Here is an 18,534-nt window from a genome sequence, read left to right as displayed (position 1 = left end):
AAAAAAATACCACAAAATCTAATAGAATGTTACAACCAAAATTTGGTCAATATCTACAAAAAGTTACGCTCAAATTAATCTAATTTCAAATAATATAATTTAGATATATGTGATTCAAGCTAGAAAAAAGATGTAGATTATCAAGCTAAAAAGGACAAACTTGCATAGTACATAACTACATATTAACACCTTAAGACCAATCGTACCTTATTTTGTACCATGCAAAAAATTTGCTCTGGAGTATTCTCTTTTTGGCTTTTTAATTGCCATCTTACTAGGAAAGTGAAACGATCATATGCTTCCCACGACAAAACTAAGTTTATAAATAAAATGTGTTTGAAAATCCTTCCGTAATGTCTTGGTTCTATGGTGTAGTGGTTAGCACTCTGGACTTTGAATCCAGCGACCTGGGTTCGACTCCCGGTAGGACCTTTTTCATCCAAAAATAAAAAAATGCTACTGCTTTTTTATGATTAATTGTTTGTCTGTTTGGCTAAAAAAAAAATAATATTTTTCTAAAGGACAATACCATTTTTCTTTTTTAATTTTATAATAATTTATATTAATTTTTTATATATCATTTATTTAAATTCTAAACCCAAAATTATTAGTTAAGAATAAAGATATACTACTTTAATTGAACATATGTTAGTGTTTCATTCAAAAAAAAAAATGTGTTTGTGTTAAAGGCATAGAAGTTAGATAATAGATGTTGACACAAGGTGAGATTCTGAGTTAATAGCCATACGAGTTAATAGACAAAATAAAAAACAAGTTAATAGTTGAATTCGAAAAGATTAGTAGCCAAAGAGGTAAAATACCTAGAACTTAGGCTAAGGTATAATGTGGATTGCATTGCTAGCTAGAAGAGGATTTGATCGTGGAAAGAGAAAAAATGACCATTCTTAACTCATAAGTAATTGTACACACACAAAAAATATGTATTTTTGAAGTATATTTATTGTAGCCTATGCATGGTCAAAAAGAGCAAAAAACTTCTTTTGAGTGTTAAACTAAAAGGATGAAATCTAAAGTAACCTAACAATGATTGAACTCATCTTTTTGAATGAAAACTAGCTTGGTAGAGTGATTTGGTTGCATTTTAACTGTAAAAATAATTATACAGTTAAAATTGAATCAAGTTAATGTCTATTATTTTTATGTTTATCATAAAAATTCTCTTACAGAAATATTTTTCGTGTAAAATACTTGAAGTATTGTCAAGACTACTGTAGTTAGATTATAGTAGAGTAGATCGATAGTTTGACAATATGTATAAAAAGATGTCCTACTTAATAAATTAACATCAGAATTAATTAGAGTAGAGTAAGAAATTTAGTCAAGCAGTTATCAAATGTGTGGCTCACATTGAGTGTATATATATCAGTTTACAATAATAAAATCACACTTTTTGTCTTGCTATCTCATATTTTCTGAGTCTTCCTCTCTTGCGTGGAGCAACTCCTCTGCCTCACCACCACACTCTGCAACCGAACAGGGTTTTCTCATGGCGTGGTGAGCGTGGAGTTGCAAAAAGAGTGTAACCATCCTGCGCAAGATCACATCCTTGAGGAGATTCGTGTGAAGTAGTGCTTACACGATTCGATCATCAATGGAATCGAACGTGCATGACGAAGAGGCGAATCCGGAGAACCAAGCGTTCTCGGCAAGCGATATGCAGAAATTCGCGCGCATGATGGCCTAATTCAATGTATTTCAAGCACAAACGTCAAGATCCAACACGAATTTGCTGCAAGATTCGTCTAGTCACTTCTATTTGCACCCTAGCGAAACTCCTGGAATTTCACTCACGGACGCTCCATTAACCACCTCGAATTACCATTCGTGGTCAAGGTCAGCAACACTTTCACTCAAATCGAAGATCAAACTCCAATTTATCAACGGAACCCTAATGAAGCCAGAGAGGAAAAATCCTTCCTTCGGAGCCTGGGATCATTGTAATACATTTGTTTTGTCGTGGCTACACAGATTTCTTAGTCCATAAATTCTCCAGAGCGTCTTATGGTGTAACAACGCTTATGAGCTATGGATGGACCTGAAGCACAGATTCGATCAAGGGGACCTATTCAGAATTGCAGATCTGAAAGAATAATTGTTTTTGTTGAGACAAGGTGAACTCACCATCACTTCCTACTATACTAAGTTGAAGAGTATTTAGGAGGAATTAGATGAGTTTAGATCTATTGCAATATGTTCTTGCCTTCATAACTGTGAATGTGAAAAGAATCTTGAAATGATTAAAGAGTACAGAGAGTAGTCCTATGTAATTAGGTTCCTTCGAAGATTAAACGACCAATATGAAAATGTACGCTCCCAACTCATGCTTGTAACACCCTTACAAACTGTAGCAGCAGCCTTCTCCTCGCTTTTACAGCAAGAGAGACAATTGATACACTCAATGGATCCTGAAGCAAGAATGATGGCAAATGCTGTCAATACGAATGCATTTGGGACTTATCAGAACAATGGAAGTAGTTCAATTAGAGGAAGAGATAGGGGTCATGGGGGCAGAGGTAAAGGACATGGCCGAGGGACACCAAAATTGTGCTGTCACTGTGGCAAGAATGGTCACCTAGTAGACACCTATTATTACAAGCATGGATTCTCACCACACATGCAAAGGAATCAATTCAAAGGAAATACTGATGGCTCAAGTGCCATGAACTCAGTAAATTCCATAACTGCTGCGAACAATGAAGAGAGCAGCATTGAACCTTTAATCCAGAGGGATGAAAGAGTCAGTCTTGATGGGTTATTTTCCGATAAGCAAAAGGAAGCCCTGCTTGCCTTGTTCCAACAATAATGTAGTGACCCCCAAATAATGGGAATTTGGCATCTGTACATGCACCATCCACAGGTACCTTCTATCTTTTATCAATTTTCAGCCATATTTTAAATTGTCATGACTGGATTTTGGATACAGGAGCTAGTGCTCATGTGTCATTCTCACTCGATTTCTTTCAATCTGTTAAAACAATAAAACCTGTTTAAGTCATAATGCCAAATGGTTCTAAAGTTGTCACAATTATTTGTGGGACAATTTTTTTCTCAGCAAGCTTTTACTTGACCGATGTCTTATATATTCCTACTTTCAAGTATAATTTCATTTCAATTTCAAAAGCAGTTGATGCACTTTCATGTTCCTTTTTGTTCAATGCACATGATTGTGAGATTCAGGAGCGACTTACTTTAAAGACGATTGGAGCTGCTGATAAAAAAGGGGGGATTGTATACAATACGGATCAAACCTGTTTTGGCAGCAGCACCAGAACTAATGCATATAATAAAGGGTGATGTAGATAAATCTGTGACTCCTGTACACACACACAATATCATTCATACATTAGATGATGCAATACTTTGGCATCATCGTTTAGGACATATCTCATGTAATAAGATACAATAAATGAAAGTTGCATATCCATTCATTACATATCATAGTAGTGATGTACCATGTTCTCCATGCCGCTATGCAAAGCAAAAATGCTTGCCATTTAATGAAAGTCACACCAAATCTGAAAATATTTTTGATCTAGTGCATATGGACATTTGGGGACCTATAGCTATACCATCTATTTTGGCCACAAATATTTTCTCACAGTGATTGAAGACAAAAGTAAATTCACTTGGTTATTTTTTGTTTGAAAAACAAATCTTAGGTCAGAAAATTAATTGAAAATTTTGTCCAACTTGTTGAAACTTAACACAATAAAATCATAAGTGCATTCGATCTGATAACGGTCAAGAATTTTCGATGCCTTCATTCTACCAAACCAAAGGTATTATACACCAAACTAGCTGTGTGGAAACTCCACAACAGAATGGGATGGTAAAAAGATGACATCAAGAAATCTTGAACGTAGCCAGGACATTCATTTTTAATTCAAACTTACCATTCGTTTTTGGCACTATGCCATGGCTCATGCCATCCACATTTTAAATAGAACACCTCACATTAAGATAGCACCTTCTAGCCCTTATCAGTTCTTATATAATACCTTACCGGATATTAAATACCTCAAGGTATTTGGTTGTTTGGTTTATGCATCAACTTTGGTTTCTCATAGAAGAAAGCTTGACGCTAGAGCTAGAGAATGTGTTTTCTTAGGATTTAAGTCAGGAACCAAAGGATATATTCTATTAGACACAAAAATCTGAGAGATACTAGTCTCAAGGAATGTGAAATTTTATGAACAGTTCTTCCCTTTCAAAAATATCATTGGTCCCATTTCTTTAAAAACAACTACTAACTATAAGTCACATGAACATGTTGATCCTTTTCTCCACCATGATCCCACTTCGGATCCCTGCACTTATACACAGCGGCTGGATAATATAGTGCTGCCAGCAGCTCAATATACTCTCCCTAATCCGTCCCCGAATTTTGCTTGCACTCACACACCCATGGCAGCATTTCAATCCACTCCTTATGCATCATCAACTATCCCTAATTCACATTTTTCACCACATCTACATTCACAAGATTCTATTCACAGACGCAATTTAGATACATCACACCCACTTATGCAGAATTTAGCATTGCCTAATGTGCAGCCAGAGGTGCGACGATCCACTCGAGTTAAACACAAACCCGCCTACCTCTAAGACTACCATTGATATGCGATTCACCACTACTGATCAACAGTCCTCCAGTTAGTGCCACGGAAAATATTCTCTCTCTAATTATGTGTGCTTGAATTCTCTTTCAGCAGGTTACTGGGCCTTCTCGACTGCTTTATCTGCTAACATTGAACCACGAAGTTATGAGGAGGCAATCACTCATAGTTGTTGGAAGAAGGCAATTAGAGATGAACTCAATGCTCTTAAAGAAAATAAGACATGGACACTGACTCCTCTGCCCAAAGGAAAGAAGGCGATCGATTGTAAATGGGTCTTTAAGACCAAGTTTAAGTCTAATGGTGAAGTTGAGCAACATAAAGCCAAATTGGTGGAAAAGGGATTCACCAAAACTGCTGGGTTTGATTTTTTCGATACGTTTAGTCATGTGATTAAACTAACTACTTTGAGAGTCTTGCTCACTATTGCTTCGACTAGAAACTGGTTTGTGCATCAGCTCGATGACAATACTGCGTTCTTGCACGGTAACTTGCCCAAAGAAGTGTACATGAAGCCACCTCTAGGTCTTCAAGTCCCACCTGGTTTTGTCTGCAAACTACAACGCTCTTTGTACGGCCTCAAACAAGCCAGCCGCCAATGGCACCAGAAATATGTTGCGTGCTCATTCAGTTTGGTTACTTTCAATCCAAGGCCAATAGTTGTTTGTTTACTAAGTCCACAGCTGCATCATTCACTTGCATTCTTGTGTATGTGGATGACTTGGTTTTAGGCGGGAATGAGCTTAGAGAGATTGAGAGAGTGAAACACTTACTTGATGATAAGTTTAAAATCAAGGATCTTGGGGAATTAAAATTCTTCTTGGGGCTCGAATTCGCTAGAAGCCACAGAGGCATAGCAATGTATCAAAGAAAATACACATTGGACCTCCTTGAGGAATTTGGACTACAAGATGCAAAACCAGTCACCACACCTATGGATTACACCACAAAATTGTCAAAGTCGTTAGGGAATCAATTGCAGGATGTTTTTGCATACAGAAGACTGATTGGGTGGCTGATCTATCTAACAAATACTCGTCCTTTTGCAGTAAGCAAGCTAAGTCAATACCTGGATTGTGCAACTGATACCCACTTCAAGGCAGCACTCCACGTCCTGAGGTATCTCAAAGGTGCTCCAACCAAAGGTGTTCTATTCTCAGCTTCAGACCACTTCAACTTGACAGCATTCTTGGGAGCTTGTCCCGATACTCGCCGATCTGTGTCTGGATTTTGTTTTTACCTTGGTAAGTCGTTGGTGTCATGGAGATGCAAGAAACAACAAACTGTTGCGCGCTCCTTTGCTGAAGCGGAGTATCGGGCAATGGCGCTCGCCACATGTGAAGGTATCTGGCTTTCTTTTCTTCTTCGAGATTTTCATGCAACACCTCCGAAGCCAATTACCTTATACTGTGACACCCAGTTTGCACTACATATCGCAGCCAATCCTGTGTTTCACGAACGAACAAAACATATCGAGATTGACTGCCACACTGTGAGAGAGAAGGTCCAAGAAGGCACTTTGAAACTGCTCCCTGTTTCATCAGTAAATCAGGTTGCTAATATTTTGACTAAACCTCTACACCTAATCCTTTCTTGTCTTGTGAAGTCAAGTTGGGTCTGATTAATTTTCATACCCCCAACTTGCGCGCGCGCGCGCGCGGGGGGGGGGTGTAGCCAGATTATAGTAGAGTAGATTGATAGTTTGACAACATATATAACAAGCTGTCCCGCTTAGTAAATTAACATTAGAATTAGTTAGAGTAGAGTAAGGAATTTAATCAGACTGTATCAAATGTGTGGCTCAGATTGAGAGTATATATATCAGTTTACAATAAGAAATCACACTTTTTGTCTCTCTTTGCTATCTCACATTTTCTGAGTCTCCCTCTCTTGCGTGGAGCAACTCCTCTGCCTCACCACCACACTCTGCAACCGAACAGAGTTTCCTTAACTACTATCTCTTTTAAATAGTCTTATTTACATTTACTCATTTAGCTATTTGGATAAAAAGTTAGTATTTGAGAAAGTGGAGCAAAAAACTTTTTTAAAATTTTTTTTTACTTAGTGGTCAAAACTTTGATTAGAAAGTAAAAGCGTGCAAAAAGATTATATTACATTTTTGTTTCTTATGAGAAATGATCTTTTTTCTTCTCAAATTTGGCCACTAAATTAGAAATTAAAAAAATTGTATAAAAATCGATGGTTAGTCTTTATTTGGATGATAAGAGAAAAAAGAGGAAAAATTAATAAAATAAAAAAAATAAAAATAAGAAAAAAATTTTCTTTTCTCTTATGTTGTTTGGATGTAAAAAAACTTGAGAGAAAAAAAATTATTTTCTTATTTGGATTGAACAAAATAAAATAAATTTGAAAAATAAAATTTTTTAATATAGTTTCTTCATATTTTCTTCTCAATAAAGGAAAAAAAATTTGCCATGACTAAAAATTTTCTTTCAAAATATTCACTACTGAAGCAAACAAGAGAAAATATCTTTTTTTCGCCCATTTTACTTTCTTTCATTTTCTTCGTTTATTTTTTTTTAACTAAACAATGTATTAAAAATAGGACTCTTTTTTCACTTTTTAGCAACAAAAACATATATATCAGGTTTCTATACCAAATACAAGAATGTATTTTAAAATTATGTCTAGATTTTTCGCACGATCACCCTACACTAGAATTATTTTTACTATTATATTACCTTAAGATTGAGAAAAGGGTAATATAAACATTTTATAAAGAGAAAATAATCATTTTTTACCATAAAAGATTCGAACATTGACAAAACTAACCATGAAACAACAAAATTAAAGTTGTACCTATGAAAGATCAATTATGTATGATAAAACTATCAAAACCCTAAAAAGCTACCCAAAAACTCCAAATTACCCTTCCCTCTCCCGTCATCATGATCATCACTTCTAGAGTTGCGGCTGTACCCTAGCCGCATACACCGCTAGAAAACACTATCAGGAGAGCTTCATCCCCAATGTAATCAAGCAGCAGATGCATCCTTCTTGCCGCAAAGCTTCAACCAACGGAAGAATCGACCAGAGCTCTGACTAAGGTTCCCTTCGGTGGCAGTTGTCATCAATGCCCACCGGACCGATGTCAGCAAGCAACGCAATAGAGAATGAACTTGTCTTCGTCGAAGAAGAGGCCCGGATTCTCAAAGATTAGGATAGTGTGGTAGAGTAAACTCGTCCTCGTCTTCGTTTTTGTTCGAGTTATGGTTTTAAATTTGTTTTTGGTGTTAATTTTGAGGGTTTTTGTTTCTCTACATCTCCCCGGCCGGAGCTTGCATTGAAGCATTTGATTGACGTTGGTGTGTGATGATTGATGCTGATTACAGAGGACCAGTTGGGGTGATACTGTTCAACCTACTCGCATTCAGGGCCGCCATCGTCTCTAGCTCTTAAAAAGCCACCACCTTCACCTTTCTCAATAACGTATTTCTAGTCCCACTTGCAAAATCCGAATACCAACAGACTTGACCCGAATTTTGCCGAAAAGCATACATTTTTTCGCTTTCCCCAGAGTTTTCACATTGAGCTTCAACGGCGAGTTCTTTGAGCTAAGGTCGCAAAGCGAGCCTGGATCGCCGCTGGAGGTTATGGAAAGACCTCGAATCGGAGAGAATAGAATCCGATGCTCACTGGTTCCGAAGATAGCAGTAGTGATGAAGGTGGACACATGCGGAGAAAGACTCAACGATAACAGTGATAAATGAAAGGGGATGAAGGAGGATTGGAGTGGTAAGCCTGTGCAGAAAGAGGAGGGAGAAAGAGAAAGAGAAAGAGTAATGTGATAATGATGATGATGAGGGAAGGGTAATTTAAAATTTTTGGATAATTTTTTAAGGTTTGGATAATTTTATTGTAGGAAGTCGATCTTCTATGGATATAACTTTAATTTTATTGTTTTATAGTCAATTTTGTTAGTATTCAAATTTTTTATAATAAAAAATAATTATTTACTTTTTTATAAAATTATTTTATATTTTTCTATATGGATCATTAAGATCTAAAATTCTAGTTAGTTCATTGAAGTCATTCCCTTAAAACATTTGTTAATATCAAAGTATAACTCTATGCACGTTAGAAAATATATTATTATATATTCTTCATGATATTATTATATATTTAGAATAAGATGCATATTTATAAATATTTGGATAAAAAATTATATTATATAATAATATATTTTTAACAAAATTAATTATTATAGTACTTTTATAAATTGAATTATTTTTAAATAATATAAAATAATTTAATTATTTTTAAGTAATTACAAATAATACTACATAATAATTAATCTTAATAAATAAAAATATTTTTGTATATATTTATATACTTTATATTTAGGGTTAAGTACGATTTTGATTTCTAAGATATAGGCCAAAAGTTTTTTTTGTCCCAACATTTTTTTGCATACAAAATCATCCTTCAGGTTTAACCTAATTTAAAACCATTCTTCGGACCAAAATACTCTTTTCCTTCTTCTCCAAAATACCCAGTTTCTATTCTTTTTCTTCTTTTCCATACAGCAGCATCTCTTCTTCCTTTTTTTTTTCTTCTTCATCACAGCGCCAGCAACAACAATAATAAAATCAGAAGCACAACGAATGTAATAAACATAAAAAATAGAATTAGAAATACAAAGCCCAGAAAATTAATTTTGTTTTCTAAAATATACAAAGCTCAGAAAAATGTGGTACTGCACATTGCAGCTTGTTTTTTCTACTGGTAAAGCACCAGAAGATCAAAGAAATTATAACACAAAAAATCAAAAGAATAAAACATAAAGAGATCACAGATCAAATTAGAAGCAGAAGAAATAATGAACAATAAAATCAAAATCAGAATCATTAGAAGTAGAAGCAGAACGACTCAAAAACAGAATCAAAATCCTAGAGAAGACCAGCGGCGAGGACGCGAAGTGGCGGCGAGGACCAAAAGCATCGGCGGCAGTGGCAGAGTGTGACGGCAACGAGGCACCCCTCTTTCTCTCCTTGTCTGTGCGTTTTCTATCTCTATTCACGTGCTCTTCGACGGAGGCAAGGCTCGCGTGTCTTCTGTCCGTCGCGAGACAAGGAGCAGCAACGAGTGACGACGAGTAGCAATGACCAACGAAAGGAGGATGAACAAAACGACAATGTGGCAGATTTCCTTCCCCCTCGCGTGATTCCCTGGCCTTTTTCCCACCTTCCCTTTTCCTTCTTCTTCCCCCCTTCGCGTGATTTCCTTCCCCTTTCCCTTTTCATCCGTTTTCTTTCTTCTTTTTTTATTTTATAATTTTTTAATTAGGCGTAATTTGGTAATACAAATTAAAATTTTGGTAAAAATGATGATTTTAAAACTACGTTAAATTTTAGAAACGATTTATATGCAACAAAAGGTTAGAAACGAAGAAAATTTTAAACTTACACCTTAAAGATCAAAATCGTGCTTAACCCTTATATTTATTTTAAAACAAAAATTGCACTTATTTTTTTAAAATATTATATATTAAAATATATTTATGTGTATATACCATGGTTCTGAAAACTGAATCGGACCGGCCGGTTCAATCGGGTTAACCAGGGACCGGTCAGTTAGTCGGTCCGGGTAAGCTTTAAAACTGTTTAACAAAAAATCGGTAAAAAATCGGTCAAACCGACGGTTAACCGGTGAATTGGTAGAACCGTTCGGTTTTTTAGAGGGTTTTTGGTTCGAAAATATATCCTCTAAAACGGCGCCGTTTTGTGTAAAAATTTAAAAAAAATAAAAAGAAGAAAGGAAAGTGCTGAAGCTCGACCCTAAATCACCAAACACCAATTGAAGCCACTCATCTCTCCTTTCTTCTCCGCGTCCAGCACCCACAATCCTCTCCTCTCTTCGAATTCCAACAACAGCCACCACCCACCATTCCACTTCAGAGCCCGAACTCATCGCCGAACCCTTCTCTCCTTTCTCTATCTGTCGCCCTCTCTGTCCGAGCTCGATTTGTCGCTGTGGGTCGCGCCGCTTCGCTGCTCGTCGTCGTGGGTCATTGCCACTTCGCTGCTCCTCGCCGTGGGTCGTCGCCACTTCTCGGATCCTTGCCGTGGTGGTCCTCGCCGCTTCTCTCCTCCTCGTCGTTTCTCCTTCTCCCCTCCTCGCTGGTGTCGTTTCTGCTTCTATGCTCCGCACCGTGTCTCACCGTCATTGCTTCTCTGTCGTGGCTTCTCTTTTTCGCGTGGAGTCTCGCAGTCGAAGCGGCTACCTTTTGTCTCTAGTCTCTGCTTCAACATCGTAGGTCTCAGATCTCAAGTTTCAAGTCTCTTCTTCTCTGCTTCAAGCCTTCAATCCTCTCAGGTCTCAAGTCTCAGTCTCTAACACTCCCTAATTCTATTTCCCTGACTCTATCCCTCTGAAATTTCAAATTTATTCTGAACATGCATATGATGTATTATTGATGATTCTGCTGAATTTTGAGATATTAATGTTTTGAATTTAATTATGTTGATTGTTGATTTTTCTTCTGGGTTAATTAGTTGTTTTCTGAGTTAATTTTCTTCGCTGTTCATTGTTGTTAACAGAGCTAGATTGTTGGTGTTTTGTTCTGACCTCTAGTTAATTATTCTGTAATTCTGAATTTGCTTAATATAAATTTGATATAAGTTCAATTTTAGATTCTGGATTTTGAATGCTATATAGAATTGATACAATCTTGGGACTCTGGATTTTGAATGTGTATGACTTGATATAATCCAAGGCAAATATTTTCTCAGTTTGTTCTTTTCTTATACAGAGCCAGACAATGCATATGATGTATCAAGTTGTTGCTAGAAAATTGAATTAAAATTCAGTTTCTGTTCGAAGTTTTTCTTCTGCTGCTTTTTGTTCTGTTATTTTAAATCCTTATATTTCATGTAGGCCTAAAAAAGTTCAGGTACGTGGGGCAACACATTGATGCTCATTTGTGACAGCAGCATCAAAATGGTTCTTTAATAATCAATTTTCTGTTCATCAAGAACCAATTTTATGTTTTTGAAGTCTAATTTTATGGAGAAATGTAACAGATTGATAGTGAAGAGACAATTAAATGTCTCATATATCTTTGGAACTAATTTGACCAAGTTAGTAATATATAAATTGATGATCAATTTGATGTCAAAGGCATATTTCACGGATCAAATAAACTTTGATTATTTGAAGGGCTTACTCATGTTTTGAGCTGAACTCCTTTTGTTTATTTATTTATTCTTTTTAAATGTATTACCTTGATGTTATGTATGACATTGGGACATAATGGTTTGTTGTTGCATTGCAATCACAATTAAAGAACATAGTTTATTATACTTGTGTTAGAATGAGGAATTTGTCATCTTTAATTTTAAGGGTTAATGATGCTTGATGTAGAAAAATTTCGTTGTGATTATTTTGGCTGCAAACTTTATATATACAAGTGCATAAAATTCTAACATCCTTATCAAACATAAGTTTATTAATTAAACCGGTTCAATCACGGTTCGATCTCGGTTGAACCGTTAAACCATTAAACTATTAAATTAGTTACTTAACCGGTTCAATGATCGATCCGGTTCTTGCAATTTTGGTATATACACTAATATATTTTATATTTATAAAATTTATCAATACTCTTTTTTATAATATTATTTAATTTTTATTTAATAAAATTTAATTATTCACAAAAAAATAATACATAAAATGTATACAATTATTAAGCTGGTTTTAAACGTATCCAATTTAAAATACAACTCACACAAGAGTCATATCTAATTTTTGGATTGAGATTTAAATATAAATTTGATTCGATTTTCATCTGTTTTCGGTAATCAAAATCGTCCAAAATAAATGATGACATGAAGTATTAAATTAAAATTTAATTAACCAATACCCAATACAGCAAAAGGCAAAGAAAATAAACAAGCTTTTCTTTTTCTTGATCGTTTGAATTCGATCTTGTACTTTTTCTTACATGTCACCGACTATATCCCACAATCTGTTCTCCCTTTTTCTCCTCTGAGTCCAATCCATAATAACGAAAGACAAGACACTAATTAATTGATTATAAGCAAAAGTCCAAAAATTCATTCATGAATCAGATATTTAACACTACTCCCTAGTCCCCACAAGTTTTGATTCTAGTACCTTTCCCACGCCACAACATGATTCTTTTCCTCCGCCCATATTTTCGCATTGGCTTCACTTTTCATCTTTCAACGTAGCTGCAAACATTTCATTTCTTTAACTAATTAATTCATTAATTAACTATAAACAAATTGGAGTTGTATAAGCAACAAAAGCAATCCCAAAACCTTCTTCTATCACAAACTTCAATTTGGTATTAACTTAGTGATAACGAAAGGGATTGCATAGATTCACACACTAACCCCTCAAAAGTGGACCCTTCTTTTGTTTTAGCTTAGCTTAGCTTCCTTTGGCTTTGGATTCTCTTTCTTTTAAATATTATTGGGAGCTTTTCCCTTTTTTTTTTCTTTTCTATGTTGGATTCTTCATTTTTTGCTTTCTGGGTGCTTTTGAAATCCACATTTCATTGATGGGACTTGTTTTTACTAAATGGGCATGCGCATTCTTACTCTCTTGTTGGCTCATAACCTACAAGGTACATTCAGGTAAGGTAAAGTTTTGCTTTTGTTAACTTTCAAAAGGTTCTTTCATTTCATGTGTGATGTGTTCATTCTTCAAAAGTGGCAATGTTGTGAAGCTAACTTGGTTCTTTATTGAATTTGGTGTTTGTCTCAAGTGGAGGGGTTACATAGGGGTTCTAAAGTGAGAGGAGTGAACTTGGGAGGGTGGTTGGTCATTGAAGGTTGGATCAAACCTTCATTGTTTGATGGCATTGCCAATGGAGACATGCTTGTAAGAAAGCTACTACCTTCACATTTTTGTTTCCTCACTTTTCCATTTGTTTATTTTGATTTTTGAGTTTCATTTCTATGTAGTGGCATTGCCATCCAATTAGGTATGGAAGTTAAATCTTTCTTGTCTACATGGCAGCACCTGATTGGATGACAAATCATAGAAACTAAACATGTTTATTCTTTATCTCTTAAATTTTTATATTTTAGTGACTTATTATTATGTGGTTGATTCATCTTTGTGTTGATATTGGGAAATGTAGGACGGAACAGAGGTGCAATTTAAGTCAGTGACATTGCAGAAGTATGTATCTGCAGATAATGGGGGAGGAATGAATGTGACTGTTGATAGGGATGTTGCATCTTCATGGGAAACCTTCAGGGTAAGGCGGAGGTTGAGTTCTAGTTTCGATTTAATAACAATTTGTTAATCCTTAACCAGCTATGAAATATTACCTGTTTTGGCCATTATCTTCGAGCAAGTTTCATATTTAGATAGTCGTCATGTTTGTTATTATGATTTCCTTTGTCGACGTTTAAGTTAAAATAACATTTGAAGCAGCATTGATTTAGTCCTAATATCAGTTCACTTTCTGAATTCACCATCACTTTTTATTTATGATCTTGAATATCGTTCGAAATTGGAAGTGTTTTGCAGCATATACTGACTCTTGCCAGAAAAGGTATCCTTCTATCGGATCTGATGTATTGTTGCTTACTCAGAAGGATCACAAAATCACTAATAACATTGACCTGGTTGAATAAGTTATGGTTTCATTCACCATCAATTATTCGTATGATCAGTAGTAAGCTATATGAAGATGTTCCCATTAAGAATGGTGTATTTGCTTTCTACTTTTTAGTTTCATTCCTAGTTACATTAAGTATGAAATGCTTGTAAGGCAAATGTTCTTCGCTCCGTGTGGTAGTTTCTTGGAAGAAATTGTAATTGGAGAATTTATTGTAGTTGATGTAATGATATCTTTCTTGTTTTACTGTTTGTGCATAACTGAATTTATATCACTCAACATAATGGTAGAAGTTAGATATGGCAATTAGTAAAAGCTTTATTAAATAGAAATATTCTCCCTTTGTTCTGTTGCAGTTATGGAGAGTCTCTCCATCTGAATTTCAATTTCGTACCTCAAAAGGTCAGTTTCTTACATGTGATGGCGATGGCTGCACTGTCTCGGCAACAGCAAACTCTCCTTCAACATCAGAGACATACGAAATAGAGCGGAATGGGAACAGTAGAATTCATATGAAGACAAAGAATGGGGCCTATCTGCAGGTATTCATCCTTATTTTCTGGAAAATCCGAAGTAGCCGTTTGATAGTGTGTAAAATATGATGCTTGTTAACACAATACTCTTCGCTGTTCGTGTAAAGGACATTTCCATTGGCATTCAATTAAATGCTTCAAAATAGCCAAAAATGGTTAACTTGCACACTCACTATCTTAGAAAGAAACTACTTTTACCTACACGACAAGACCCGATTGGATGTTAGGATAAAACATTTTACATTGATAGTGCTGCATATCAATCAAGCTCTATTTTACTATGTAAAATCATATTGACATTAAACTTTTAACAGATTCACATGATTGAATGTACCGCTATATTTATAGGCTACAACAGATGGTCAGCTTACAGCAGATTACCCGGGTTCACCAGGATGGGATGATAATGCTGCCACATTTGACATGACAATTTTGTCGAATAATTTACATGGAGATTACCAGCTAGCAAATGGATATGGACATGATCGTGCGAAAGATGTTCTTAAGGTAAAATCATATTGTTCAAATATTTTCTTCACATAAATGGCAAAAAGGATCCTTTTGTTGAACATATATATATATATAAGCCAATATATTTTGTTAGAAAAAGCTATAACATGCAAGTTAGAAGTTTCTTGGCTATTTTATTTACTTGCAAAATCAAGTAAAAGATTGTGTTTCCTATATTGATTGCTCAACTTTCTGTGACTGCAGAGACATAGAAATACCTTTATCACCATTGAGGATTTCAAGTTTCTATATAAACACGGAATAAACACTGTGAGGATACCAGTTGGGTGGTGGATTGCTTTCGATCCTGATCCTCCGAGTCCTTTTATTGAAGGAAGTCTTGATGCTCTAGATAATGCATTTTTATGGGCACAGTAAGTGCTATTTTAACTGTATTATCCTAAAAGTTTTAGCACAATTGGAACTGTATTTTTTCTTTCTGAGAATATAAATGATTATTTTGGTGCAGAGAATATGATATAAAATGCATAATTGATCTTCATGCTGCTCCTGGTTCCCAAAATGGGATGGAACATAGTGCAAGCAGAGATGGATTCATCGGCTGGCCCGATTCTCCAGATAACATTCAACAGTCGTTGAATGTTATTGAATTTTTAGTTTCTAGGTAAGTTTAAAGTGTGTGAATATGTTTGATATTTTTCTTATTATAGAATAACCAACTTCTATGTTTAGCGTTAGGGGTTAATACTCAAATTCGTCCTTGACTAATATGACTAACAAAATCTTTCGAGGATCAATTTGAAAAATGAGTTATCTTTTAGGGACAAATATGAGTATTAACCCTTTTTTACATGAATAGAAAGAGATTTTTAGCATTGAAACACTGAACAAGATATACAGTTGGTGTTGTAGTAGCCAGTGAGATTCTCATCCAAAGTAAAAACTATCATTTAGATCCTAGCTTCCTTTGGAATAGCAATTCCTTCATTCTATATTGTCCCTTTTTGTTCCTGGTTAGAAAATAGACAAAGCTCATCTTAAAGTTCATCATTGCTGACTTTTGTTCTTTTTTTAACTTTTTTTTTTATTTAATAAATACTTCTTTCTACAAGGAAAACGACATGGACTCATTTAAGATCTGCTATGTGAATTCATGCGATATGCCGATATCCTTACTGAATAGAGATTTCGTTTTACAGATATGCAAGGAATCCTGCTTTGCTGGGAATTGAGCTTCTAAATGAACCGTCTGCCGGAACAGTTCCATTAGATACTTTAGTTTCTTATTACAAACAGGGCTACCAAATTGTTAGAAAACACTCTTCAACAGCTTATGTAATAATGTGCCAAAGAATTGGCATGGCAGATCCTATGGAACTTTACCAAGCCAACATAGGATCTCACAACACAGTTTTGGATTTGCATTACTACAACCTCTTCGACGCGTATTTTGTTAATATGAGCGTCGGCGATAACATACAGTACATATACAATAGCCGGGAAGGTCAACTCAAGGCCTTGAATAGTTCAAATAGCCCACTTGTTTTTATTGGTAAGACAACTCTCTCTAGTATTTGTTTGAGGCTATATTATTATGTTTCACTGTGAAATGTTTATGTACTTATTTTGTTTCGTATACCAAGTTGACACACTTCCCTCCACCATTAGATTTGGCATAGGACCTACGTCGAATAGGTTCTACACCTCATCACGTGGTGGAGGGATGGTGTAATGTATGGAACAGAAGTGAGTACAAATAACCGAGCTCTAGCCATAAACCTTGACTTTAAAAATAGACATTGAAACCTCTTGATTCCCTGCTCACTACTATGAGTTTCCCATCATTAACACTTGTGCGCTCCATCGTCGATCGACAAATAGTATTTATAAATATCATTATTCTTTTCTTTTCGTTTTGTCATAACTTGAAAGCCAACCATTCTTTTCAGGAGAGTGGGTGAATGAGTGGAATGTGACAAGCGGATCGCAAAAGGATTATCAAGATTTCGGAAGGGCACAGTTAGAAGTTTACAATGCAGCTTCCTTTGGATGGTGTTACTGGACAATAAAAAATGACAGACAGCACTGGGATTTTGAGTGGAACATTAGGAGCAACTATCTTCAGTTAGGTAATTAACATAAAATAATTATCTTTTACATTGACCGCGTAAATGGAAGATTAATGTACCTATTATTTATTTATGCAGGTAAATCACCCAGCAAACAGAGATTTAACATTTTTGGATTGATAGGATTGGCATTCACCTGCTTTTGTCTCCCTTTTTTGTGAAACAACCTTCGCCTTAGCCTGCGATGAAAGCATATTTGATTCGATGCAATTATTTTTTTCTCATAAAGTTTTCCATCTTGTTCATTTAGATGGATTCATAGAGTGATGTATTCTCAGGCATAATTTTCAATACAGCATTTCATTCAAATAAAACTGCAAGTAATATTTTACATTGAAAATAATTGGAATGGGAAAGTTGCAATTCTATTGATTTGGTTCCGTACAAGTATGATTGGAGGGAAAAGTAGTTAGAGTAACTAACTGAGTCTAATAACTACTCCTAACTGCGTTAACAAACTATAATACATATATGTGAAATCCCTCCCCCGTTTTGTAGATGGATCTGTGGACAAGAATATATAAAAAAAAAAAAGACACAAGTCTTAAAGTCTAACAACAAACGAGAAAATTAAAAAAAAAAAGAATACAAAAATAAAAATAACAAATAAAAATATAATTTTATATAATTTCAATATAAAAAATTTTGTATTATAAAATTTTTTTAATAAAAAATATATCAAATTTAATATTAATGTATATATTTTTTAATTAATTTTTAAATAATGTAATACTTATTAAAATATATATATTTTATATTATCATTTAATTTGTCATGGGCGGGTCTCTACCGAGTTGATAGTCAATTTCAATGTGTCTCGACTATTCATGAAAAGCAACGTTCAAGTTTGTATTAATACACCAGTTCTACATGATGTATTAATATTCAATTTTAGTTGTATTATTTGGAAAACAAAAACAATTTCATATTCTCATCAGAGCAAAAATATGCAAGTCCAAATATCACATAGCCCAAATAAACCCTGGCTCTCTATTTCAGTAGATTCATTAAAACGTTTCCAAGGCCCACCGATTCGATTCTTATTAAAAACAATATTTCGACCCACTAGAGTAGCTCTTTTAGAAGCTTGGTAGTGGCAGGTTGCCACTTGCCGGTGACTATCATCCCTCATGTAGTTAGCAGTCTAG

The 18,534-nt window shown here is 35.0% G+C and overlaps 1 protein-coding gene, 1 long non-coding RNA gene and 1 other non-coding gene across 3 annotated transcripts; all 3 read left to right on the top strand.

Annotated features, from left to right (window-relative positions):
- The first annotated feature begins 360 nt into the window (after window positions 1–360).
- Window positions 361–432, top strand: TRNAQ-UUG (transfer RNA glutamine (anticodon UUG)). Its single transcript has one exon. It is a non-coding gene; the product is annotated as a tRNA-Gln (tRNA).
- Window positions 433–10,420: 9,988 nt separating this feature from the next.
- Window positions 10,421–11,776, top strand: LOC140175811 (uncharacterized). The gene is made up of 2 exons (XR_011866432.1): window positions 10,421–10,973; window positions 11,535–11,776. It is a non-coding gene; the product is annotated as an uncharacterized lncRNA (long non-coding RNA).
- Window positions 11,777–12,762: 986 nt separating this feature from the next.
- On the top strand, window positions 12,763–17,758 carry LOC112715145 (probable glucan 1,3-beta-glucosidase A). The gene is made up of 10 exons (XM_025766905.3): window positions 12,763–13,258; window positions 13,390–13,505; window positions 13,768–13,887; window positions 14,610–14,795; window positions 15,135–15,293; window positions 15,501–15,670; window positions 15,766–15,921; window positions 16,457–16,809; window positions 17,207–17,386; window positions 17,465–17,758. Exons 1-10 carry the CDS (start codon window positions 13,183–13,185, stop codon window positions 17,545–17,547), a joined length of 1,599 nt encoding a protein of 532 aa, XP_025622690.1. The 5' UTR covers window positions 12,763–13,182; the 3' UTR covers window positions 17,548–17,758.
- The last annotated feature ends 776 nt before the right edge of the window (window positions 17,759–18,534 follow it).

Source organism: Arachis hypogaea, chromosome 10 (genome assembly GCF_003086295.3).
Source record: "Arachis hypogaea cultivar Tifrunner chromosome 10, arahy.Tifrunner.gnm2.J5K5, whole genome shotgun sequence".
Taxonomy (NCBI): domain Eukaryota; kingdom Viridiplantae; phylum Streptophyta; class Magnoliopsida; order Fabales; family Fabaceae; genus Arachis; species Arachis hypogaea.
The sequence above is the reverse complement of the archived record's forward strand: the minus strand, read 5'-3'. Positions and strand labels throughout refer to the sequence as shown.